Source organism: Ciconia boyciana, chromosome 8, assembly GCF_034638445.1.
Source record: "Ciconia boyciana chromosome 8, ASM3463844v1, whole genome shotgun sequence".
NCBI classification, from domain to species: domain Eukaryota; kingdom Metazoa; phylum Chordata; class Aves; order Ciconiiformes; family Ciconiidae; genus Ciconia; species Ciconia boyciana.
This window is the reverse complement of record NC_132941.1, coordinates 42,251,124-42,276,825: the sequence shown is the minus strand read 5'-3', so window position 1 is coordinate 42,276,825 and position 25,702 is coordinate 42,251,124. Positions and strand designations below refer to the sequence as shown.

The following is a 25,702-nucleotide window of genomic DNA, read 5'->3' as shown; positions in this document are numbered from 1 at the left end:
CACAAAACCCTGCAGCATGATGCTGTGGAAAGTCAGGAGGAAAAAACAACTCTTGTGTCTAGGGTATTTAGGTAGAAAGCCTTTATATCTTCTGCTTTTTCTTGCATTTTCCAGTGCCAAGGAAAAGGAGGGATTTGAGTATAATATAAGGATGTCAATGCTCTCATTTCAATGATGTAATTAATATTTTAATCATCCCAGGCATTATATTCGGTTTTGTGTATGGGTAGACCATAGCCATTTTCTTCTGGCTTTAGTAAAAATATTTCTGAATTTTTAAATCCTGAGAACAAAGTGGTCTACATCCTGTTTTTTCTCAAGCTGGTATGTGCTGTAACCTTGTCATCTCAGTGAAGATATTGGTCTGACTGCACTTCAAATAGACTGATTTGTGGTGGTAAAAGACCAGGCTGAAGCCCAGGGCTTGGCCAAAGTAGGTCGTGTCAAGTTCATGCCTATCATGTATTCAAAAGTCATAAACGTTTCTCAGAAAGCCTATCCCTTGGAAAGATTCCTCCAAGATAACATATGTTTGAGAGAGGGTTTTGTGTTGCTACATCTCCACACAAATGACAAGTATTACTGTCATCATTCTTTCTTCCTTGGCGTTTAACCCGATAGTCTCACTGGAGCCGTAATTTATCAATTGCTAGGAGCGCCACAGGATATAGATGGTATGAATCAAATACAGCGATGACTGAGGTAGGGCTGGCTGGGCTTGAAAGCTGAGACAGAGGCGGTTTCCAGGGAGGCACGAGGTATTTGAGTAGCCAACTGTTTGTAAGAAAATCTCTCCAGCAGCTGGAGGATGTAATCTGAACAGCACTTCCAAATTTAGTAGAGGTCTCCAGACCCACAACTTTAACCTAGCTATACATTTAGGGTAAGGCACCCACTTGGTGTGACTTGGCAAAATCCATTTAGATGGCCTTGCTCTCAACAGACCACGCAGAGCCTACGTTGAGGAGCAGTCTAGCTAAATTAATCTCTGTATTGGACAGCTTTGAGCAGCACAAGGAAGAGGAAAACATCTGATTGTTTTTTTTCCCTCAGTATTGCATTGGTACAAAATTTTCTGTTCTAACTAGAGAGGGATTGTGAGACCTCTCCTCTGTCCAAGTGGAACTTTCCTCCATGTGACATCCAGGGAAATCAGCAGCGACATTTCTGATGCAAAGCACTACTCAAATGTAAGGAAGAAATTAATCAACCCATCCTGGTTCTCAAATATGCTGAATTTACCACAGCTTCCACTGATGTTATGGGTTGCCAGGCCTCAGAAGCCTCAAAAATGTCTAATTTTTTCATAGCAAGTCTGTGGGCCAGCCAGCAGGGCTCAGACCTGATGGTCTTGACTGTTTCAGGATGTACATCAGCATGCAGGCCCCGAGGCAGGGTGGCCTCGTTTTTGTCTGTAACTGTAGTATAAAATATTCTCTTGTCATCAGCTGGTTAGTACATTTGTATTTACCAACCATGTGTGTGGTTCCTGACAGTGGCTAGACAGAAGCGGCCATCCTTTCATGTGCAGCAATGTTGTACCAAATGTGCAAAACCTGGCCACCTTCTGATTTTGCTAATTTTTCTGGGTCTTGCATGTATATTTATTTTATTCTTTAGCCAAAGGAAATGATCTCTGTAGAGATATTGCCCACATTGCAGCTTTGACTGGATATAAGAGAAGTGAAAAATATGGGCAGCTAAATGGATTTTCCCTGACCCACCCCTTCCTCACAGAATGCAAAACCAAGGGTTTTCTGGACACAATTGCACTTTTGTAATATAAATGGGATCCTAACCACGTTTCTGAGTCAGGACAGAGGCAGGGGCAGAGTCTGCACCAGGCAGGGCTGGGCACACGGAGTATGCTTTACAGAAACCATGGCTGATAGGTAGCACCACCAGAAGGATTGCAGAGAGAAGCAGAGATAGCTCATCCACCCCAAGCTTTCCTGTGGCTTCTTCACCACTGAAGCTAGGGTATATTTGTTGCTGAATTGGACCTTTTATTTACTAGTTACAAATTTTACATGCCATTTTAATAGTGTGCATTGTAACTATTTAAAGCTGTGCATTAAACAGGCCCAGACACTGTTAACAATCTGCATGTTATGATATATTTTTTGGTAACTGCTTGTTATAGCATCAGCTATTAAGAATTTATTACTACTGCATTTTAGGTGGTGCTATACAGTCATTTAATTACAGCCATCTAGCAATCATTACATAAATATGCATCGAGAGCAAGAACCCCAATGTAAGGTGACCCGAAAGGCTTTTACCTGCCAAGACCAGAGTTCAGGCCCTCAGGTGGCAATGATGTCATCGGCATATGCAGGGAAACACAAACATTTAAAGCTGTGCAGGGAGCTGTGTTCCTCCCGATGCTAGGTGTTCATGAAGTCATCAGCTGGAGCGAGAGCACTGTAGAGCTCTAAGGACCTGAACTTGGCTCTTGGCAAGCAAGCAAAGGAAAGCCGGTTCCCCTCCAGCCCTAGTCCCAGCAAAGATGCAGGGCTTTTGGCTGTGAGCACAGAAGTTCAGTTGCAAAATTGGGCCCCCTGGAGCCCCTTGGTACTCCTGTGCTCTCAGCTGCCAAGTGCATCCTTATACCCATTAACCCAACCTGATCTGGTAGAGAATCAGACGCACTGCATATGACCCAAAGACAGTAGCTGGTCCAAAATGCACCTACCACATCTCTGTGCTATTTGTAACTGCAACAGCATGCCCAGATTTGAGAGTCTCTCTAGCTCCCTGCCAGGCTACTGCTCCTCGATCAAACATCATTGCTAGTTTCTTCTGCAATGGACTTCAGCCATCAGACTTGACCGATGATTGGTTCTGACAGTCTGTAAGTCCTTCCTCCATTCAGTACTGATGTTTTTCACTCCCTCTTGGGAAAACAAAAATCCCAATCTACAGTATTGTGGCACTAAACAGCTCTTGGACATGCTACATTCATGAGACACTCTTGCTATCCCTATGCTCCTACTTGAAGACAAGCTTGCCTAAAATTCAGTTCTTCCTGTGTAAGGCTGGCTCTTCTCCTGTGCACAAGGGTTGGTACATCGCTTTATCTCTACTGCCTCCAGCAATGACTTGTCTGAGGTGAAAGCAGGTAAACTCTGAATGGGTAAACTCTTTTTTTACTTCTGGAAGCCCCCTCAGAAGATTACTGAAAAACTCAAAGGATGAAAAATTTGTGAAAAACAAGCCTGGCAAGTTGATGCAGGTTGCTGTAAATCAGGAGTAATGTGTGCCACTTTGATTTCCTCTTGGAGCTGCCAGTAACCAGCTGGGTTGTCTGGCTGACTTTGGTGTTTTGGTACAACCACTCCAAAGCCTTCACCCTCCCTGAACAACACAAATCCTAGTTGTTTTTTCATGACTTTTAGTAACGCTCTACCAATATTTGCAGCCTGCAGTTGCAGAGAGCGTGTGGTGCTCTTATTACTGGATGATAGTACAGCATGACCCTGTGGAGAGGTACAAGCTTGGGTTTATTCACAGATTGCCTGAAATGTGCTGAGTCTATTTCTCTGAAGCAGATCCAGTGGACTGAAGGCTCACATTTGCGGTGATGCATTTCAACCTCAGCACTGTCGCTGTGTGGGAGGCAGAGCCTGTTAGTGCTGTATACCGCAGGGTATATTCTCTGCTCCCTCTCTGTGGCTGTTTGGGGTGAAACTGTGACTGCCAAGCAGCCTGACTGCTACACTCTTTTGCATACTGTTTACTTTGTAAGGGGTGTCAATCTGGACATCTCACTTCCAACTGAAGACAACACGAGAAAACCACAGATGGGTTGCTGGGCACGCTGCATCCAGATTAATGAAAGAAAGACAAAGTGTCACTTCGGTGTTTCCGGTCTCTCTGCCATGGTTTTACTTTTCAGGCTTACTCTGTGTTGCATATTCTTAATCTAGCCTGATCTCTTCCCAGGTCACCTCCAAAATGATCTGAGGCAGAAGTCATGTTTGTTTCTTGCTTCAGCAATAACTGTGCAGAGGCCAAGGATGTCCTGCGCTGTGCCTTGCACAGAACCCCAGTTGTACTGCAGTCCGTTAGGTCGGTGTCCTGTGTCCCCACCAGAGTTTAGCAGGCCACATCTGAAGGTGAATGAGGCTGCTTTAACAATAACTAAATAGCAGTGTCCTTCAGTCCAGCGCTGGAAACATCAGGCTTCAGAATTCAAAGAATCCCATTACAAATGAATGGTTTCTGCCCCAAGGATTTAACCGAAAGGATGGCACAATGCAAAGCCCTTCTCCCCTGTGACTAGCTCTGGTATGTTCTTCTATCTTAAAAACAATATATTGCTCTTTTTTGGGTCTGTTCTGTTTGGGCGTATTGACAGCTTCACTGCTCTTTGTTCTTGCTCTGTGGTCTCCCCCAGCACCACGAAGATAGCTCTATGCTACTCAACTTACAGGAGACAGCAGACACATATCCCTATGCTGGCGTAGTAGGAGAGCTGAGTAACCTGCTAGGAAGGAAGATGGGAAACAGCAGGAGGTAGGCGGCAGGTTCCCTGGTGTTTCTTGAGCACGGGAATGCACTTTATAGTTGTTATCACAGTGAGCCTGTGAGGAAGACACTGGTGTTCCTACTGCACAGGTGGAGATAGTAAAGTTAAGTTGGATGATTTTTCTACATCCGTCCACGAGTCTGAGCTGGGAGGCAACCCAGGGGCAGAGCGCTGCCAAACGCTTGTAGTGATAGCTGAATCAGGGTAAAGAGTCACCCTCGGGTTCAATTTGGGTCAAAAGCTGTGCCCACCTCTACTGAGTCAAAGACAACTTACATTATGAGGTGAAAGTCATGGTCAAGTTTGGACTTCCATGCTGGGGGATGAGGTTTCCTAGGAATGCTTTGGCAGATTTTGGCTTTGGTGCTCAAAATAGAATTCAGAACATGCAAAATCAAACCAAGGACACAGAAACCCTACATCACCATGCTGTGCTCCTCATATCCTTCTTTCTGTGCCTGCAAAGTCCTTCTTTAGAGGTACCCTAAAAAAAAATAGCACAATCCCTTACTAAACACAGTGACATTATGGCTTAAGAACAACTGTACTGTCTTTCTAAGTGTTTTTTCATCTTTCTTTCTCTTACCCCAGCCTCTCTGATTCAGATCAGAGACTTTCTGGCAACATGATAGCCATGGCAGGACTCAGAGGTTTGGAAGGCTAGTTCCAGTAGCCTGTATTTCTCACCAGTGTCTTCTGGCAGAAAGATTAAACCACAGAGCCGATAGCAAGCTCCTGTTGCCCAGGTTTCTGGCTACAGAACTGGGAAGGACAGACAGCTCCTTAAGCTCTGTAAGATAGAAATAGAACAAGAGAAAGGAATGGAAATCCTCTCATAATGCAATGGCTCGAAGCAATCCAGCTGTTTTGTTTTATTCCCACCATGAGAACTACAGTCAGTCCCAGTGCAAGCTTGGCCACCTGTCAAATCAGGTTTGTGAACTAAAGCTTATTGGAATTTGACACGCTTTTTTCTTGGAGTACACTGGTATGGTATGGATCAATACAGACTCCTCCTATAGCGGTGACACAACATGTATGTTACCCATGCAGTCCCAGATGCCCCTCATAAATCATTAAAATACTGGCCAGTTCTAATCAGACCCTTTGGGGTACAATGCAATATACTATTCGAGAACTAAAAACAATAAATCAAGTTAGTATAGAGGTCACACTGAGACTGAACAGAGCTGAGGCTTGCTGATGTGTGTATAGTGTGAGATGCAATGGAAGGAGATGAAATCCCAAGTCAGCTAAGCAAATTGCTTTCTTCTCATTGTAAAATCTCACTACTAAGTCTGCTGAAGGGGGGAGGGGGGGGGAATAGGAACTCATCATATTCTGTAGCACAGCTGATTTGAGGTCTAGAATTTCCCAGCATTTGTGTTAGCTCTTGGGATTAAAGGTCCTTGTCCTTTAGGTTAACTCTTACCATATTTCTAAAACAAACTAGCAGTTAAAAATATGTGCCCCCAAATGTCATAGATCACCTGGTACAAAAAGAACACAACTCGTTTTCTTCTAGACCTGGAAACCAATTAACCACTAGCAAAATATAATTCAGATCCCATCAGAAGGCAGCTGCTGTGGTTGCGCTCTTCAGTCTTGCCTGGGACACAGCAGGCAGCTTTGTGAAGGGGAGGCTGCCTTGCAGTGCCCAAGTGGTGGGAACCCCTAACAGCCTGAGTGCTGAGGTGCTGCTGCATAAACCCAAATGATCGGTGCCTTCTCTTTGATACAGAAAAGCTTGAGTCCCGTCTGTGTTTTTCAAGTGCTTCCTGACTCTGAGGACAACATGGTATGGGGTACAGCCAATCTCCATGGCTAACACATAGTTTGGCCACCATAAATGTTACCTGGCAAAGAATGATACTAAAGGCTAACTCCCTCATTCATGGTGTATCTGCATGTACCTTTTGTTTCTTACCTTGTATTCAGAAGAGAAATAGCTAATAATTGTTTCTCATCTTGCCTTAAGGGAAGGACAGTCTGTGGCAGAAGATCCTGCACTGCATGTACACTGTAGATGCTAAAGCTATATAACTCTCAGTACTGCTGCTTAATTCCCCTTCCTTTCTTTGCACTTCTTCCTCAAACCTTTCTCTGTTTGGTCTAAATTGGGCAAAGTGTTTTTAAAGCCCATACAGCAGAGTAGCTTGGGCACCTGAGTTTTACCTGTGGAGCTGTATTTCTAGTAGTGGCCTGTGGGGAAGGCTGTCAGAGGCTCCAGTTGTGGTAGCCTCCCTTCAATCATGAATATCAGAAAAGGGCTTTGCTCTAATCCTGTGAAAGATGCTGTTATGCCAAGCACAGGCTTTGCTGTGGGGAGGTGCGAGTCGTATGAACTCTTGGGGTTCATGCTGGTGGCTCTTGAGCTGAAAGGTCTGGAGAGCAGTGCCAGGAACTGATCTCAGACCTTGTTTTGGTAATGCAAACCACTAATCCAGAAAGTCACCATAAAACAGTGAACAAAGCGTCTGTGAGACATGGGCAGTAAATAAAAGAGCTAGCGAAAACCAGGGCAGTAAATAACTGGTGGTGAACAGAGTGGAACCTGGCCTGTTTGAACGATGCACCAGCACCTGCAAACTAGGTGCATGCATGGGGCAAGGTGGATTAATATTGTGTTTTATTTCTAATTAGACCTAAAGCAAGTCTGAATTTCTTTTAAGCCTGGTGGAGAAATAGTTGAAACACAGGTGGAGACACAATAATCAGTTTCATTGGAGGTGCAGCACAGCTTGGTGCGGGAACTTAATGAAGATTTGTTGGTCAACAACAATCTCCCAGCCCGTTTCACATGCTCTCCATTTAATTTGCTCTGCTATTGTAGTAAATTTGAAGCCCCCAGGTCAGACTCAACTTTCGTGGCTCTTGTAGTCTCTGCAGTGTCAGCAGGAAGCACGAACCGAAGACTTAGAGCCTGGACTCAAGCAATGTGTATTTCTCCTAATGAAACCCAAAGCCAGGTGGAATTTTTGGGAGAGAGGAAACAGGATATGGAGTCCCTTTGGGGGATAGGGGTGTTCATAACACTCAGAAACTTGGCCCACGTTTCTGGTCTCCTCCCTTTCTACTCCACAAAGGGCTTGTAGCATTTTTAGACAAACTTGGATCCATCATATGTTGTGAGAGAACCTGCTGGGTAATTTGGTGATTCCTGCACTCCAGGGCAGAGGAAACGTGTGTTTCTGCTTTGTGTTTTTAGGAAAGTAGGAAGATGAAATTCAAAATAAAACACAGCAGATGGGAATCTCACAGAGACAGACACTGGGAAATGTTTAGACAAGCTTTGTCCCCAGTACTTGAGCTCAGGATTTAGCAACTAAACCGTAGAGAGACTTCAGAAAGACAATGAAATGCATTTTGGCTTCAAATACAGTTCCTCCAGAATCCAATGCACGTAAATCTGAAGGCAGAATATAGCCAGCAGTATGGGGAATAGATGTAACGTGAGAAACTCTCATGCTATATTATTATAGTCTGAATTGTTTCCATCATTTTGGGTTAAGTAATTCCCCACTATCCATCTCTAAAGTGCAAACAGTACAGCCTTGATGTGCCCCAGGGAAAGGAAGCAAACCAGCCTTTGAATCTTTACCCAACCTTACTGCTCATATTTTGCTTTCAGTGAATAACTGTTCAAATCCTTTAATATTTCATTCCCATAAAAATATATTTACCAGGGGTTTTTGTGGCAGCAGTGAGGCTGTGTTTATTATTTTAGGAACACCACACAACTGGCTTTAGAGAAAAGACAAGGCAGGAGCACAGAGTGCTGCAAATCTATCAGAGAACAGCATGTTTTCCACCTGTTGAGGCAGCAACCACAATAACAGATGCACATAATAATTACCTGTACCTCAAAGGCAGCACCAAGTCCTGCACCTTCTGCTCCCCACCTAGCAGACAGCTTGATAACGGAAGTACAAAAGAGGAGCACTGAGAGAGTAGAGTAGGTAGTGCATTGTCAAGAATGAAAGAGCAGCTTTTATTAAAGAGAAACTGGAAGGTGGAAGATGAGAAGGAAAGATCTGAGGCACCATGATGCTAAAAGAAGAGTGGAGCTAAGGAACTCCAGGAGCCTGCTTTATTTGTAGAGTGGTGGTCAGGTTTTTGCTAATACCTTTTCCTAAGGCTGCTCTCATTTGTACTCTTAACATCAGAGAGAATTTCCACTGATAAAGAGGTGCCCCACACACCTGCTGAAGCCCACTCCTTCCCAGAGATGGGGGGCCCTGCAGTGGCAAGAGGGGCACATACCCCTGTAGGGTAAAGGTCTCATCTCAGTAAGTGACACCACGAGTGACCATGACCATGTGCCAGGACCCTGTTCCTCTTCCCCTCCTTGCTGCCCGGCACTGGAGCATGGTGGAGCTACGCTACCCTTTTGTTTACAAGTGCCCCAGAGCATCTGATGTAAGGAGAAGGGCTGGGGACAGTACAGGGAGCAGGGATGCAGAGCAGGTGAAACATCTTTGGTCTTTCCTGCTAAAGCGCTGAGGCTTGCGAGGCTCTTTTTCTCCCCTTCCTCCGACTACCAAGAGGAAAGAGGTGACATTTGGCTGGGCGATGACTCCCACAGCCCAGACCGTATGAGCTCTGGAGTGGTTTGTACCATGGTAGTTCCTTACTTGCAGAAAGGAACAGATCCTTCCTAGCAGGGATTTGTAGAGGAAGGGAATGATCTCAGCCCCGATTTAATCTTGACAGAAGCAGATGATGAGAAGACTGTGTGCTGAGTTGGAGCTTTCCTTTGAATTCCTATGGTGTTGAAGGCAGTGCTATAAATAGACAGTCTCCTTTTTACCCTGGTACAATTCTGTCTCCAGCTCCCCATATAGACAGCAAGTCTGCTGGTAGGTATTTAGAAGGAATTAATTTAACCCAGTCTTCTCTTTCTGTACTCTTTTACTCCAAGCATCCTGATGGCTTCCACAGCCATACAAACATATTTCCTTAATAAAAGTGTTCTGAGAAAGGCTGCTGATATTAAAAATCCCATTTCTGTCTGAAAATTCTATCCTAGTTATAAATAACCCATAGAAGCCCCAACTATAAAGAGTTAGTATTTTAAAAAGGCAAAAAAAAAAAAATATTCCCCCCCCAACTTCTTAATCTTTCTTTTTTTTTCCCCCGGGTTTTGTTTTTGAACTGCACACCATTTTATGCATAGTCTGTTTCACATTTTCTCCAGTGTAACTGGCTGGCCAGTTTCTCCCTTCCCAGGAGGGAGCATCAGCATTGTGAACATCAGCTGAGAAGAAGGAAACCCAGATACAGTGTTTCACGGCTATTATCTTAAAGATAGATCTGTAAGAAATTTAAATACAAGCCGGACTGGTATTTAAAAAAGCAAACCCCTCGAATATAAGCATCTTTTTCAGTGAGAGATCCTCCGCCTGGGAATCCAGCTGGAATGCAAACTAGAATTTCACAAATATTAGAGTATCTGAGTACAACGGCAGAGACGATAATCTGGCCTAGCCCTGCAGTTGTCTCACTGCTTGCGGAGCTGGCTGTGGTTAAATTCATGCTGCTCAGTGCATGTATTGAGTTCACTGGGGCTTGGTTTGTAAACAAGCTTAAAAGTACTTGCCTGGTAGTCGAAGCTCCTGCGCTGCGGTGTCTTGGATTACCTTTGTTTGAATAATACCACTTAGTTTCCTCCTAGCGTGCCAGTTGCACAACAGATTTCTAGCCTCTCTGTGTTCAGCTTATTCAAAGTCTATTTTTAATTGTGTTAATTATAAACCATAATCCCCTACCCTCTTTGGACCTGCAAGCATCGGCCAGAGCGAGGCAACTGGAGGGCAGGAGCAGCAGGAGGCCGAGTTTTGAAGGAGGCCGATCGTCAGGTGGTGTGAGCAGATGTGACCCGGCCAGCCCTGCTGGGGCTGCGCTGGTTTACACCCGGCTCGCCGACGCTGGTGGCGATGCTAGAGACGTGTCAACGGCGGCGGGGTGCCTGGGGTTTACCCCAGATACCTGGGGCTTTGCCATGTGCGCTTGTTGGCGAGGCAGTTGCGCTTTACCCCAGATGCGAGCAATTGGCGGTGACGGGGCTTACCCCCGGCTCACCCATGTTGGTGGGCAGTCAGGGTTCGTCCTTGCAGCAGGCGTCCGTGGGGTGGTTGGGTCTTACCCCAGCCGCGTGCATCAGTGCGGGGTTGGGGTTACCCCGGCACGCGTGTTGGGGGGCGTCGGCTTTTGCCCTGGACGGGCTGGGGTCTGTCTTGGCGGGGTGAGTGTGCGCGGGCTGTGTGCGTGGGCCGTGCCCGAGCCTCCCGGGCGGCACAGGGCGCCTGGAGCGTGCCAGGGCGGGCGCGCCCCCACGCACAGCCCCCCGCACCGGCTCCGTTCGTTTCCCTCGGGCTTTGACCCGAATTCGGAACAAAAGGGCCGACACGGGGTCGAGGCCCGCGGCGCCGGGGCAGCGGCCGCCGCTCGGCGCGGCCCCGCCGCGCCCCCCCCCGCCGCGCGTCCTGCGGCCGGGGCGCCGCCCGCGCCGGGCTGACGGCGCCACCTGGCGGCGCCACGCGGTGCCGCGGCTGGCGGGAGGCGGCGGCCGGGCGAGGGGGCAGCGCCGGGGCTGCGGGCTGCGCCGTGCGCCAGGCCTTGCGGGGGGAGCCGCCTGTGTTACGTCGCAGCCTGAGAGGTTACGTTCTGTGTGGTATTCTGCAGTGCTTACAGTAATTTGTCATCAGAGTAAGATGCAGGTTGTCCAGTTGCACCAACCGGTATTTTAAAAACGCGGTAAGTTTTTATCGCATGAAATGCGTTTAATTTGCAGGTGCTCTTGCACCCCCAGTGAGTGCATCTTCAGCTGTGCCCTTCGCTCTGCAGCCGAAAATGGCTGGCTGGCCTCAGTCCTGCTGCTGCTAAAGGCGAGGAGAGTTTTCCTGTAGGTGGGAAGCATAAGGAAATGGGGTTCTTGTGCTTGGGGCTGGGGGCATCTCTATAGACGCATCTACTGGGTTTTTTCCCTACTTGTTCTGTAAGTTGAAATCAGTTTGTTAGAGTTAATTGGTAACTGAGGCATGCATATTAAATTTTGATTTGGGTCTGAAGCATACTTTTAAGCTGACTGTTCCTACTTGCTCTGTTTTTGTTGACCTTGCAGAGCAGCCCTGGAGCTCATAAGCAGGTTTCCTTATGCAGGGAACTAAAGCAAAGAAGTGCTCCAGCACTGCTCCTGCTGCTTCGGGATGTCCAATTCACAGAGTTAGTCCAAAGCAAAAACCCCCTGAGATGCCCTCGGTGTGAGGGTCAGGTCCTCAGTGCCTAATGCTCTGCTTTGTGCTCTCGCTCCTATAGCCTGGCCCATATAACAGATGTAGATATCGCTGAAGAGCACTATAAAAGGTGCTGAGTTTTCTGTCCTGAAGGCAGAAATCTGCCTTGTAGACAGCACTGGGAATGGCAAAGAATGTTTTCCCTTGTTGCTGTGCTGTTCTTGAGCAGCCAGCTCACATGGTGGGGAGTATTCATGCCTTTGCATTCTCGAGTTTGGTACTGGGAATGCAAACAACTGCCATCCCCGAGCTGGCTTTGTGCTGCGAATGTTTGTCCGCTGGGAACCGAGAGCCAGATGTGCTTCACATAGTTTCCAGGCAGCACTGATCCATCAGATGACAGTAGCTATTGAGTGCTCTTATGGTGGCCCAGAGACACAAAGATTAAAGCCTGATGCCTGTCAGCACCTCCCTTGCCATTCCTGTGTCCCTTCAGTTTTCACTTGAGTCCCCTCACAAAAGCAAATGCCACAGAACACGATGTTGCAATGTTAATGACCTTTATTTTTGAGAAAGAAAATCCCAAGTTTTATAATGTAGAGCTGTCAGACAAATTTGGGATACATTGAACTCTGTTGTCAAATGCTTTCCTGCACCCGCTCCCACTGCCCATGCAGCTGTTGGGAGCCTCAGCTGGGAACCCACCTTCCTTTTCAGAATTGTTTTCCGCAGCATCTCCTGGATGAATTTTACTAGGGAAGATGAACAATATTTGAATGCCCTCTCAAACAAAGATATTGTCATGGAAGAAAAAAAAAAAAATCTGATGACCAGTCAAAGGGAAAACACTATAGAGAGACTCGGAATAATTTCTTAAAGAGTGGCTTACGTTGTTTCCCAGCTGCTCTGCTTTTAAACAGCCTCTTACCCCCAGCTCAGGGGCTCCACCAACTGTAAAAGCAAGAACTAACCAGACCCAGATTCAAGTCTCAAAACACAAACCATTTTAGATACGGGGAGCAAAGGGGTGGGGGGCTGGTTCCTAAGAAAACTTCTAAGCATTATTGTAGCGTAAATAATATGGCATCTTTCACCTCAAATAGCCTAGCACTTCATAAAGTGATATGAGCTTCACTAGTTGCTGAAACACAGCTATTTCTGAAGTGGAACCTGATATCTTTTTTTTTTTACCGGCAGAGAGCAATGTTTTAAGGTGGAGAGTGAAGGATACAATATACAACCAATGGTAAGTATAATCTAGGCGGGCTTTGCAAAATGGAAAGATCAAGTAAAGTCTACTTTTAGTAATAACATGCATTCTGGTGTATCATAAACTTGAATCCTTAGTTTACAAATACAATTCATTTAAAAGAGATATAGGAAACTCAACATTTTGTCCTCGCTCTTTCAGCAATACTCTCTTACAGCTCTTTGGTAGCAGATGCTCTGGTTCCTTTCCTCTCTTCGTTTAGTTTAATGTCCAGGTCCCGGAGCTGGCTGAGGAACCCTGAATTTGGGCAGATGTCTCTGTGAGCACTCACTGTTTTCAGAGCATCCACGAGTGTCATGTTTTCATGGATCATTAAAAAGGCAAGCACTAAAGATGCAGAGCGGCTCACCCCCATGGCACAATGAACAAACACCTTACCTGCAGAAAAAAGGAGGCAGAGCAAGGTGAGTGGGCTTTAGCATTTCTAAAGTGAGAAAGACACAGGGAGGACAAAAACTACTAGAAACAAGTTGGTAAAACAACGGTGACAATTAGCAGATACTCATGTTTTCAGGGATGGTTAGCATAAGACCTTGCCATACATCTTGGGCAAGGTGGTATTTCATACTGACCCAATGCATCTAACTTAGGCCTCAGATTAAAATAGTTGAAATTTTCTGTGGAAGGAGAAGCTTTCTGTGACTAAACTTGCTAGTATAGTTTTCTGTGACAAAAAAACCCCAGTTTTGGCAGAAAATTTTGGCCCAGCCCTGACTGTGATCACTGACAAGTCCCATAAACTCTGTAGGATAGTCTGCCTGTAAAAATGGACTCATAATTCACTGTATCTCAGCAGCCCAGTGTGAGCTATAACTGGGGATTTAATAAAGCACTCCAGTGAAAGCAGCAGATCTTGCAGCCAGTCAGAGTCGGAGCAAACTCTGGAACAAATGGAAATTATGATAACTAGGCCATAATCCAAACTCTGCTGACAAAAATTCAGCAGGCTGTGGGTCAGGCTCGTAGTTTTTGCCTTAGTTCATTAACTTCTGCTGCTTCTCTAGCTTAATAGACAGTCTGAATAAAGCTCCAATTCTGCGAAGCACTTAAGCACGTGAAGCATTTAAGCCAGCACTGAAGTGCCGCTGCTCCCAGCTGAGCGCATCGGGAGCGGGAGCAGGGCTGCGGTACGCGGGACAGGGTTGCCGGGCTGGAGCCCGTGCCGGTGTGCAAGTGTAGTCTAACAACAGTGTAGTCTAACAGTGTAGTCTAACAGGAGCTGGTGGAAGGCCAAGGCTTACATAAAGCTGATAAGGGGGATTCAGGCTGGAAAGCGGAACGTCTAAACAAGAATTACTGTCCTTGGGAGAGAAGCACATCCTGAAGAAATATGTAAGCTAATCAAAATGTTTTGGGAACCATCTGAAACAACTAGTAGAAGTGTGATAAGAAGCACCCTCATGCGAACTATCCTCATTATAATACTAAATGTCACACCCCTCGAGCTGGAGACCCCGGCCCAAGCAGAGACCCCTCACCTTTGAGCATGCGCAGAATATTAAAGTAACACTGTAACTTTAAGTTGAAATGAGAGAAATGTAGACCAATAGAAAACTGCTCTGTGTAATTACTTATGTATATGCATAACTGGACTGTATAAATACTGTACCTGTATGACCGAACTGTGTGCTAGCTTTGTGGAGCTACCACCTAGCACCCATCTCTGCAGACATGAAGTAAAATACCTCTTGCCCTGTGTGTATATTGGCGTCTCGCACACCGGGTAAACGACCTCACACTTGTGGGACAACACAAGGGGTGTGAGGTGCGTGTGGAGGCAGATGGATCCTGCCAGTTCCTGCAGGATGGACCCGTGGGGGAGCACCGGCAGTGCCATAACCTCTGCCCTTCCCTCTCGCTCTGCTCCTAGAGTTGGCCCTTCCTCCCACCGCGCTGGGCTTGGGACAGCCAGCGTTCCCCAGCTCCTGGGGACCTGGCCACGGCCACCTGCCCTGCAGCGCATGGCACAGGCGCCCTTCTCCCATCATCCGCGCGGCGGTTCTGCATGTGCCTTCTCCAACCGTATGCTGAATCTGAGCTTTGCTGGCTGCTTGTTACTGCAAGGAGAAGCCATTTGGCTCATGTTGAAACTTCCTCCTGAAGCTTCTCTTTGCCTCCCTCTTACCTCCTGAAGTGTTTAAGGCTTTGCCTATGAAATTGGCAGCATCGTAGAAGAAGATACTTAAATCAAAGGAAGGATCATCAAATGCTTCTACTCCGTAGTACTCTATTTGCAGATCTTTGTAATATTTGGCTCCCGTGTTGATGCTATATGGCCCATCTGCTGCATTAAGGATATGAGTAATGTTGAGGCTTTGAAGAGTAGTTTTGCTCCTAGCAGCCCACCTGTTGAAAGACATGAAGGGCTCATTGGCAACACTCCTAACATTCTGCTAAAATAGCATGGTTTAAAAGTTAGTGCCTGCTCCCTCTAGGGAAGGATGCAGGAACTGCAGCTTGCTTACAGAGTAGCAAATTTTGAGAAGCGCATAGTGCTTTGCACAGGAAAAATGTGATACGGTGTTGTGGAGAGCAGCAAGAGCAACAGACTTGTTGGTGGGATACTGTTAAGCAAGTGCCTCCCAGCAGTTAATCCCTGGGAACATGGCTTACTGTATAAAGTGGTCAAGATTTTCCTTTAAATAGTTTAGCAAGTTCTAGACCTAATTTCTCATTCATAGTGTGCATGGGTCGCAAGGGCGAGAACTCACACAAGATGCAGCAGCACTTCATTCCTGGTTCAGACGTGAAGTGGCTGCATCATGCTTACCAGCCAGGTTCTCCCCGCTTCCCACCATAAACTGGGACTGAAGTTATTCCACAAAACTGTGATCCTTAACCGATGTATTCATGAGGAGGAGGAGTTGGGAAAAATGAGCTGATGATCTATGTAATCTGCAGTAATCCAATCCAAATAGAAGGAAAGGCAATAAATAGAAGTGGTTACAAGAATAAGGTATTTGCATGAAAAATCCTGTTTGATATTTTCAGTTTTACCATCTTTGAAAGAAAGTTTGCATTTGGACTGGCAAAATCCCTATTGTATAATTCATTTGGGTCCTCCTCTATCTGGTTCTTGATCCTGCTACTGCTATTTGAGTGTGACAGCTCCTGTGCTCTTGTGTGCTGCCTTAGAGCACAGCTTCCAGGGCAGATAACGCATCTCAGAGTTGACACCAATTTGGGATGGGTTCTTTAAGGACTTTTGTCTAGAATACAAATAATTCTTACCTTGCCAGATCCACTCTGGTTCACAGAATATAGAAAACCCAACTCAAACACTATGAGTAAGTCACCATTTTGTATGTCATGTTTTTCATGACATCCAAACTCCTTACATTATCAGTTTTGGAAGCCTGTATCACAAAAACATTCCTGCAGACCCAAAAGCTGCTCCCCAGTGTACCACACCCCTTCCTTCTCCTCCCAGGGACCGATAACAGCTTAATGATAGGCGCATATGTTCTTACGCATCTCCCAGGTAAATATTTGGCCAGACTTGGTCCACATGATTATCAGACCCTCCTCTGAACCAAAAGAGCCGCTGGAGGTCTGATAGCGCTGGTGTTTCATAGGAAGCTCTGCTCCCTGCACTGCTAGTCGGAGATGAAGAGTCTCTGGTGTGAGGCATCTTGCTCCTCTCTTGCATGCACTCGGGCTATATCAGAGACAGCTTTTCTGAAATGAATTAAGAGGAAATTTTTATACAGAAATAATATTCCCTAGAAAGTAGTCCTGTTCATTACCCTCCAAATAGCATTGCATTATTATAACTGGTGTGTGCAGCAGGGCCTGCGGGTGTTGCTAAAAGCATCCAGAGAGCAGGACTGACTCTGTGGTAGGACTCTACGGGCATGTAATTCATCCCCTGAGAAAGCAGCAGCATAAGACGATATGATTTAATTTCTTGTCAAGTAACGCTGTTGAAAAAGAACATCCTGTGCCACCTGAATGCAGCAGTGGCTGAACCTCGTAGGTGCATGTATTATTTCTGTTAGTATAGCGCTGACGAGTATATGCAGGAAAGCTCCAGTACTTTATGTTGGAAAGTTACCGAAGTGTCTGTGCACGCTTGATTCTGGTTAGTTGAAACTGGAAGTTTTTGAAAGACTGAATCATTGGGCTGACTTACACTTACAAAGCTTCTAGGGTCAAGGTGGAAATCTTAGGATGTGTATGTAAGACATATATTCATATAGTGTATGTGCATACATATATAAAATATATGTGCGTACAATTTTCTTCCATTTATAGGGATGTTTTTAAACATGTATACACATACATATACAGACATGTATATATATGAATGGATTTCCACATGCATATATACATATCTATATATATGTCTGTATGTATATAAATAGAAATGGAGAGAATCTGAACTAGTTTTTCCTGTCTTTCAGGTGAATACCCCTGAACACTCAGCTACACTGGTATACTTGTGTCTGTCTGTCTCAGTCTCTCCTCTGGGAGCTGTTCCACTTTGTATAAATTATGTGATAGCTATTTGCCTCCAGAGAGAGGCTGTTTCTCTTGTCTGAGGGGTAGGGTACTTACCTGGGATGTGAGAAAAAAGAGCATCTGAATTTTGTGAAATTATAGAGCTGAAAGTTCTGGCTTTTTTGCCCTGTTGAGAATCCCATCTAGGACTGTTTTGCTCCCTCACAGATCACGCAGTGGAACATGGGGCATCCCTTTTGCAATGTTGTCTGCTGGTTTAGACCCAGGAAGCTCAGACCAGCCGGTCCAGCCTTAAGCAGAGCTCAGTCAAGAGCAAGAGTTCAAAGATATCCAAGCAGTCCCTTCTCTGAGACTTTAGGAGCATTTCTCCTGCCAGGATCTCATTATCCTGAATTGCTGTTCTCACCCCCAGAGAACATGGGTGAGCTTTGTTTGGTTGCTTGTTGGTATTAAAGCCATAATCAACATCGGAGTCACACTAAAACTCTTCCCAAAGTGGGGTGGCCGGTGTTTATTCTGATGTGGCATCAGCTTTCACTCTAATGCCTGAATGCCTAAATCTGGAGTTTGGGTTTATTTTCTCAGCAATTCTAGAAAATAAGTGCAGATGAGACCTTTGGAAGTCATCTAGTCTGTCCCGTGCCCCACAGCAGCAGCAGCAGCCAGATGGATGTTGCTCCTAAAGCAACAACAACAACTTTGTCCAAATATCCAGGTACGTTATTTTTAACAGGGTAGGCTGATTTCGGGAATAAGCAGAAGGCAAGGGAGAATATCTTGTTGCTTATGGAAAAAGAAGTAGAGATGATGCAAGGCATATTATTGAACACACCACATATATTTCTGTGATCTCAGCCTAAATTTGCTTCCCCTGCCCCCTTCTCCCTCCTCCTCCCCACGAATGTTAAGAGCAGTTACAGCTTTTTGTATGTTCCAATAAAAAGGAAGTCCCCCTAGGGTAACTACTTAATGAGCAAAATATGAAAAGCACAATAAAAATGATGGGAGAGATGGAAAAAAAGCTGACTGGTTTTACTTTTAATGATGAAGGAAAAGAACTGCAGGGAAGTAGAGAGGAATATAGGGATAAAAGCCTACAAATTTTTCAGGGCAGATAACGTAACACCAAGAGCTTTGGTAAAGGAGTATCTTGTGCAATCGCAGCACAGATTAGCATGAAGAATAGCACAGAAAAAGATATTGTGCATTGCCCTACAAGTTTTACTGCCTTGCGAAAGTCATGCACTGTGCTCAAGAGCTACTGCCAGCATTGTCATGATGACCTGTTTGTACTTTCACCGACACAGAACGTTAAGCTGAAGCAGTAAAACGAAATAAAGGAAAAGATAATACAGCTTCTACATCAGGAGATTCATAAGACCACAGGCTCATTTTCAAGGAGTGTGGCTGACTCTCAATCTCTGCAGATATTTAAAGGCTGAAGTTGTGGAGGTAAGCAGATGGATACTAAACTTTCAGTTCTCCTAGCCCCCACTGCTTTAAACTTCTGTTGTAGCCTGTCAGCTAGTTACAGTAATGGAGATGATTAGCAGAGAGAGGGAAAGAGATGATCAGCAGAGAGAATTACATTGCGAGGCCTCTTGCTCAAGACCTGACTTTGAGGAGGTTCTCCAAGAATTGAGTTGTTTTGGTGCTGGTGAAACTTAGCAGGTGACTCCAGGCTTTGCAGCCAAGGAGGTGCTTTGCAACAGAACTCCCTTTCATACAGCAATCCTCTTTCCAAAAAGTGCGTCAACATCATTTGCTTCACATGACTAATGCCAGACAAGTGAGCTCCTCATGTCAACACAAAGCATAGCTCCTCCCAAGCACACCTCTCCGTTCTGTGCTGGCCTTGAAATTGAATTGCTCTGCAGGGCCTTTGGGGTAAACTTGGAAATAGCTATATCAGATGATGGGACTAATGAGGAAAGTAATATGAATTTTTTAATTGAAGTCCAGGGACTTTGCTGAGGGTCCATGTCCCCCCCCCTTCTACTTTAAGGTACTGCAAAGCTAGCAAAAGTGCTGCCACTGATTACATTTCTCTAAGCTTCTCCCTCTGGCTGGCTCCCAGAAGCTGCTCTAGTTGGAAACAGCCAGTGACTGCAGGAGGGCAGGAGCCCCTGTAACTGGGAAAAAAATTTCTCTGTCTTACAAGGTCACTAAAGTTTTCTGCAGAGTTCTAGACCATGCAAGTTGGATAGGATTACTTTTCTTTTAAACTGTAGCCTTGGAAGTACCTAAAGACCATCTCATTAGATTCTTTCTTTCTATCTTTCTTTCTCTCCCTTTTTCTTTTCTGGTTAAAAACAAAACAACAGCAACAAAAAAAGCCGCCTACCTATAGGAGACACTTGAGACTGGATGGAGATTTTAAGGGCAATCCAGATGTATTAACCTCCTTGCTTCCCCGGGAGAATACAAGGTAGCACAAGATTTAGAACTGTTTTGTCATTAAGCATCAGTTCCCAGACACCCAGAGCACTGGGGCACGGGAGCAATGGCCAGGGCCTGCTTGGCTCCACGTCTGAGCTGTGGAGCCTGAGTCACCTCTCTGGGTGTCAGGGAGGCTTGGATTTCCCTGGGGGCACGAGAGCCAGCCTGGAGGCACAGGCTGCAGGTGGCCGTGGGGCCAGCATTGCCGGGCTGCAGGGAGCACCAGGGAGGACGCGGCGTGACTCCGCACACTGTTTGCGTGCAGCTGGGTGCAGCTCCCGAGGGACTCGGTCATTCCAGGACCTCATCTACCACAACCTAGCTGAGCGTTGTATCTCCCTGATATTATCCAGCCACTTGAGTACTACAGTCTGCAAGGTTTGTTTTTTTTTTCTTTTTCTACACTGAAAACAATTGCTGTTTTCTATTGAAGATTTTTCTGGCAAAGAAAAGAAAAAAAACACACAACCCCCACTGACTTGAATTGGCTAAAGCATTTAACAGATTTGTCTTGCATTTGCAGATTCCAGTCAAAGAAAACTCAGCAAAGTTCTGGAAAAAAATGCAAACACTCCAATATTGTAGATTTGAAATAGTTCATTTTGTTATTTCAAAAAAAATTACCATTTCCATGTTTCTATTCAAAGTTAATTTGTTTTGGAGTTTTACTTTAGCATTGCATAAAATCTTTTAAAATATTAAACCAAGATGAAGTGGTTTGTTCCTGGTTGAGAAAAACATATTTTTTTAACTAAAAATGAACACAAACTAACTGAGCAGCCACTTATTCACCTAGCCCTCATTTTCACTTCTGCAACAGGGGGAAAGCCTCTTACCATTTTACCATGGTTGTTACCTTGTCTCCTAAAGACTGAACTGAGCTGTACAGAGATATTAAATGACTGTCTGAAGTCCCAAGAGGAGTCTGTGGCGGGGCATGAGCTGTCATCTTTCCTCTATCCCTTTTGCTAGCACCTTCCTAAGCTGGCACAGCTCTGCTTGTGGTTACGATGGTAGCCTGGATGGAGACAGGTGTCTTTCAATAACAAGGTCTTACATGAGATTATTGATAGCCTCTGGCACAGCAGGGCACTGATTTTGGCTGGACCTGTGGCTACTACAATAACGCGAACACTAGATAACAATAACATGATACAGAAAGCTCCTGCAGCCAAATATCCTAAATTCCCTGAATCAAAACCTGACAAACTAAATGGGTCAAAATACCAAAGCATGAGATCAGAATATAATTCACGTGAAAAAAAAAAAGACGACTCTCGATGCATTTGAAATTGCTCTCTACTCTGTTTTCTCTTCTCTTTTCTCTCAGCAAGCATCTCTGCACTCATCTTTTACACTCCTTGCTCTTTTCTCTCAGGTAGTGCTTAACACTTCGGCTCTTTGTCCTCCTGATGGAAAAATCCAGATGGAAAGAAGTGTGGTTCACAGGGAAATGATCATGTAAGTGGAATTAATCTTTCAGATACTGTAATGTGAAATCTGATCTTCCTTTTTGTTAAGAAGACCCAATCTGTGTCTCTACACTTTGGCCAGAATCTGACACTAAGAGAACCCAGGAGTCTCTTGAGGTAGAGCTGAAAGCCTCATGTGCAGAAACAGGCACATTTAAAAGCAATAGCAAAGTTAAAACAGCCAGATGGGAACCTAGCAGGCAACCGAGAGGGGAACTCTCTGTTTTCCTTGCAAGCCTACAGGGGCTTGTTTGCAGGAATTAGAATCTCTCACCAGCAGTTCACTGCAGCTCTAATACCAAGTGGTATTGAAAATGAGAAGCAGGTTATGGCTGATGGTTTAAATGAGGCACCTATGGGAATTTAGAAATGAGATCCTGGACTCGTCTCGGTGTAGACCGTGCACATGGCAGAGCAATATTGCTTTCTTGGCTGACTGCATCATATATTATGGCCTTTTATTTTGCCCACACTCAAACAGCGGGGAACAGTAGAAGTTCATTGCTCCTGCTCGCTGTTTAAACCCTGATCTGCCTCACCAGAGGCAGTGCCCCTGAATAATGGAAAGCAGAATCGGTCCCTCGGCTTCAATGCGGGTATGTGTTCAATGCAGCACTGTATTAATGCCATTGCCATTATTCCGGAGTGAAGAGAAAAGCAGAGTGTACAATTAAAGCTCTGTTTGGTTCGGTTTTTAAGAGAATTTACTACCCGGGAAACATGCCAGATCGAGGGCTCTGGAAAACACAGCCCTCTCTTTAACCGCAGCGTCGGGAAGGAGCGGGAGCAGCCCTGCAAGCTTCTTCCACGGCTACCCCCTCAGCTCAGCTCGCAGATGCCCCTCGCCCTACGCTGGCAGCCGTGTTTTACTGGGTGGGAGAAAAATCCGAGTCTTCACACCTCTTCACTGCTTGGTCTCCCTCCTGACACCTCCGTTCACATCCGTCCTGGCACATTTATGATGGGGCCCTCTTACTCCTCCGAACTGAGCTGGAAGGTACCAACTTCTGCTTGCGAGGAGCCTGAGCTGGGCTCCTCCTGAGCAAAAGGCTTCTTCCTCCATGAGCCCTCCCGTCCCTGCGCAGGGCTGCCCGTGGGGCTGGAGGGGCTGCTGCAGGGCAGAGACAGCCTGCTGCTGCCCCACGGCAGCTGTGAGCCCCCTGGCAGGGACACACGAGGCTGTTTCAGGAGTGGGAGCGGTCAGAGGGCAGGGCAGGTGAGGGTAACCAGCCTCAGCCAGGGGTCTGGATAGCCAGGAGAGCCTGGGCTGGTAAGGCAGGTCCCAGGTGAAGCGGGAAGTCAAGGGGTGCCTGGCCAGGCATGGGCAGAGCTGCGAGGCAGCGCAGGTGGAGATGAAGCCCGAGTGTCTGAGCTCGGATGGGCCCCTGAGCGAGGTGGGGAGCCCCAGCGAGGCCTCCCACCACTCGCTCTCACACAGCTCCTTCCCACAGCCCCGTCCCAGGTCACCCAGCCACCATTGTCCTTGGACAAGGTGAGCCCCAGGAGGGGCAGAGCTTGCCGAGCCAGGCTCATGGCCCTGCCAGCAGGATTCAGGCTGGTGGGGGGAGCTTCACCTGTGCCCTGCTGGTTTTTGGGGAGAGGATGTTATTGCTAGCTCATGGAAGTGCTCCTGGAGAGCATTTCCTTGCCTTTGCAATGTAACTGATCTGCACATATTTTCTCAAGACCGTATCTTTCCAAGGGGGGAGAACCTCCAGCTGCCTCCAGCCCCCCAGCCCCAGCCTGCCTCCCCCAAGCCTCCTGTTTAAGAGCCACGCAGCCGAGGAAGAGGCACCCGCCCATGCACGGGCCTAACGCTGCAGGAAAAGATGCCTGGAGAATGGGGGCGGCGGGTGGAAAAACGGGGAGTCCTGCTTGCGGTGACAGGCCATAGCTGTGGCAGGACGACAGCTTTTACATCTGCAGCTTTCAGATTCAAAGGAGATAAAAAAAAGAAGTATTACCTTAGCAGCTGGCATCTCTGAGCTATTCAATGCACCATCCCCAGCAAGACAGCGCTGCCCTCCACAGGCTCCTACCATAATTTCCGACTCGGCTGTGGGTATCTGTCAAGCCTAGGGTGATGCTTTCCCCTTTAATTCTCTTCTGGGGCACTCCTGTCCAGGGTACCACTGCTAGGAATTAAAACCACTCAAAACTACTGGTTTTCTTGACACATCTCGACTGCACTCAGGCTTCTCCCCGAATTAAAATAGCTGTAGTTTTAAGTCCTGCTGCCAGCAGCCATAACTGTGCTATATGCTATAATCAGGAGAGCACACAGTCCCCATGCAGCTAACTGCTTCTAATAGTAGAAACTCTCCTCTAATCTTATATAACGCCAGTAATGGAGCAGAGAAGCTGTGGCTTGTGAGGAGCTTGGACAGAAAGCTTCCTTGGGCAGCCGTGCCCTGAGGGCAGAGGAGCTCCAGCGAGAGCAAGAAAAACAAAGTGACCTTGATATCGATGAACAGTCCGGTGAGTGCCGTCACAGCCAGCACTGCGCCGAGATTTCTTCGGTGTCACAGGCTGTCGATAGGTGTAAGTTATGGGCAGTTCTGAGACAAATGATGTCGAAGAGACCAGACTCTGAAAGGGGAGGGGGGGAAATGCCTTGCAAGCTTCAGGAAAGACAAACAAGGATGTTAATATATTGCTATTAAAAGGGGCTCCAAAGCACTTGCCCTTCTGCAGGCAGTATGGATTTGTGTGACTGTGGATTAAAGGGCTTTTTTTTCTTCTCCTTGATTTACTCCTCAAATGATTTTTCTCTGACTGCTGCTGTCAATACAAAATTGACAATGCTGTCAAGCTTGCAAGATTTCAGAATATTTGAAGGCACGAGTAAAGGGGTTTTGATATTCCTCAGTCGTTTGGCAGTGGTACCTTTGAGCTGTCTGTCTCTCCCTGCACTTTTAACATAAGCAGTGAAGTGCTCTCCTTGCCTTGCCTTGCTTGAAAGGGTACATATGAGAAAGGCACCTTTTTCTAAGGTTAACAAAGCTGTACAAAGTCTTTGCAGTGGAATCAAGAACAAAAAGCCTTCAAAACTCTACAGTGAAAGACCTATTTTGGCACTTAAGTATTTCCAGGCAAATCACAGAGCTTTCAAGGGACACTCTCAACTTTGTTGGGGCAAAGCAGGATATTTTTTCTTTAGATTTTTTTTAATTGCTGACTTTAAAATAATGATTTTTTTTTTTTTAATGAAGTCATCTCTTAAGTAGGGTGATAGTTTTTGTCAAAGGAATTGACCACGGATGAGGTGTACGAGAACAGCTAAGAAGAGATACTAAGACCTAGAACTGGGGTTTACTTTCTCTTGCAGACTTTTGATTATGTGTCTGATGAATATTTGTTCCTAATTTCTTATCTTGAATTTGAAGAAATAAAACTGGGGGTTGTTTTCCTGTTGCTCCTCCCTGGTATTGGGGTACCAGGTAAAGCAGAGCGGAAGCAGCCAGGGAGCTGCCTAGTCGGGGGGTGTGGGTAAAGCGGCGTGTGCGGACACCTCTCTGGGCTGCAGTGGACGAGGGGCTAAGGGCAGAGGGGACATGCTTGCTGGTCGGTGAGACGTCCAGTCCCAGGGTCCCTGGGAGAGCTTGTCCTGGCATTTGCTGGCTTGTGGGAAGGAGTTTCCCTGCCAGGCCCTGCTGCTGCACGGTCTCTGCAAGGACCATACTCCCCAGATACCATGCTGATGCCACCTGAGTTGTGCAGTTGGTCAGGCAGGGCAGGAGCAAGGGTTGTTACATGGCAGCAAGTTTTTTGAAGGTTTTTTTTCACCTTTATCTTGTCAGGTTTTATGCTGTTGGTTTTCTGATGCTGTTTCTTGCTGAGGCTTGGTGTGGACTGTAGATCGATGCCAAAGCTGGTAGGGTGATGGAGGGAGGAAGAGCCTCCAGCAAAGCAGCAGCCTCATGGCTCCCAGGAGGGTGAGTCAAGCACAGGTAGCAGGGAGGGGTGCAGCCTTGCTGGAGGCTGTGCCTGCCGGAGGCGGTTTATAATAGACAGTTTGGGAACAGGCTGCAAATATAACAGTCCATTTTCCCAAAGCAAACCCCAGTGCCTCCAGCACAGCCTTGGGAAGGCTGGCCTCTGCTTGAGAAAGTTGCTGTGAGCAGGAATACATTAAGGACTGCGAGCTTTCTCAGGTACAATGGTAATGGGAGCCATCCGTGAGCTATAAATAGCATTAACATCCTTTCTCTCCAATGCCTGGCATCCCAAGCAGTCATTTTTGCTGGTGCTAGTGAAAATGAACAAAGCTTTGAACAGCTTTTATTTATGTTCT

The 25,702-nt window shown here is 46.3% G+C and overlaps 1 protein-coding gene across 1 annotated transcript; it reads right to left on the bottom strand.

Moving 5' to 3' along the window:
• Window positions 1-13,187: 13,187 nt before the first annotated feature.
• Window positions 13,188-16,667, bottom strand: LOC140655668 (dual specificity protein phosphatase 13B-like). Its single transcript, XM_072870438.1, has 3 exons — window positions 16,507-16,667; window positions 15,162-15,382; window positions 13,188-13,414 (listed from the first exon to the last, which is right to left on the bottom strand). Exons 1-3 carry the CDS (start codon window positions 16,665-16,667, stop codon window positions 13,188-13,190), a joined length of 609 nt encoding a protein of 202 aa, XP_072726539.1.
• Window positions 16,668-25,702: the final 9,035 nt, after the last annotated feature.

What these genes read in the sequence shown, in the direction of transcription:
- LOC140655668 (XM_072870438.1), bottom strand. Translation starts at nt 16,667, where the DNA reads ATGCCTCACACCAGAGACTCTTCATCTCCGACTAGCAGTGCAGGGAGC. An exon ending in AATATTTACCTGGGAGATGC is followed by an intron (nt 15,383 to 16,506) that starts GTAAGAACATAT and finishes GTCTTTCAACAG; the next exon opens with GTGGGCTGCTAGGAGCAAAA. An exon ending in AGCCTTAAACACTTCAGGAG is followed by an intron (nt 13,415 to 15,161) that starts GTAAGAGGGAGG and finishes TTTTTTCTGCAG; the next exon opens with GTAAGGTGTTTGTTCATTGT.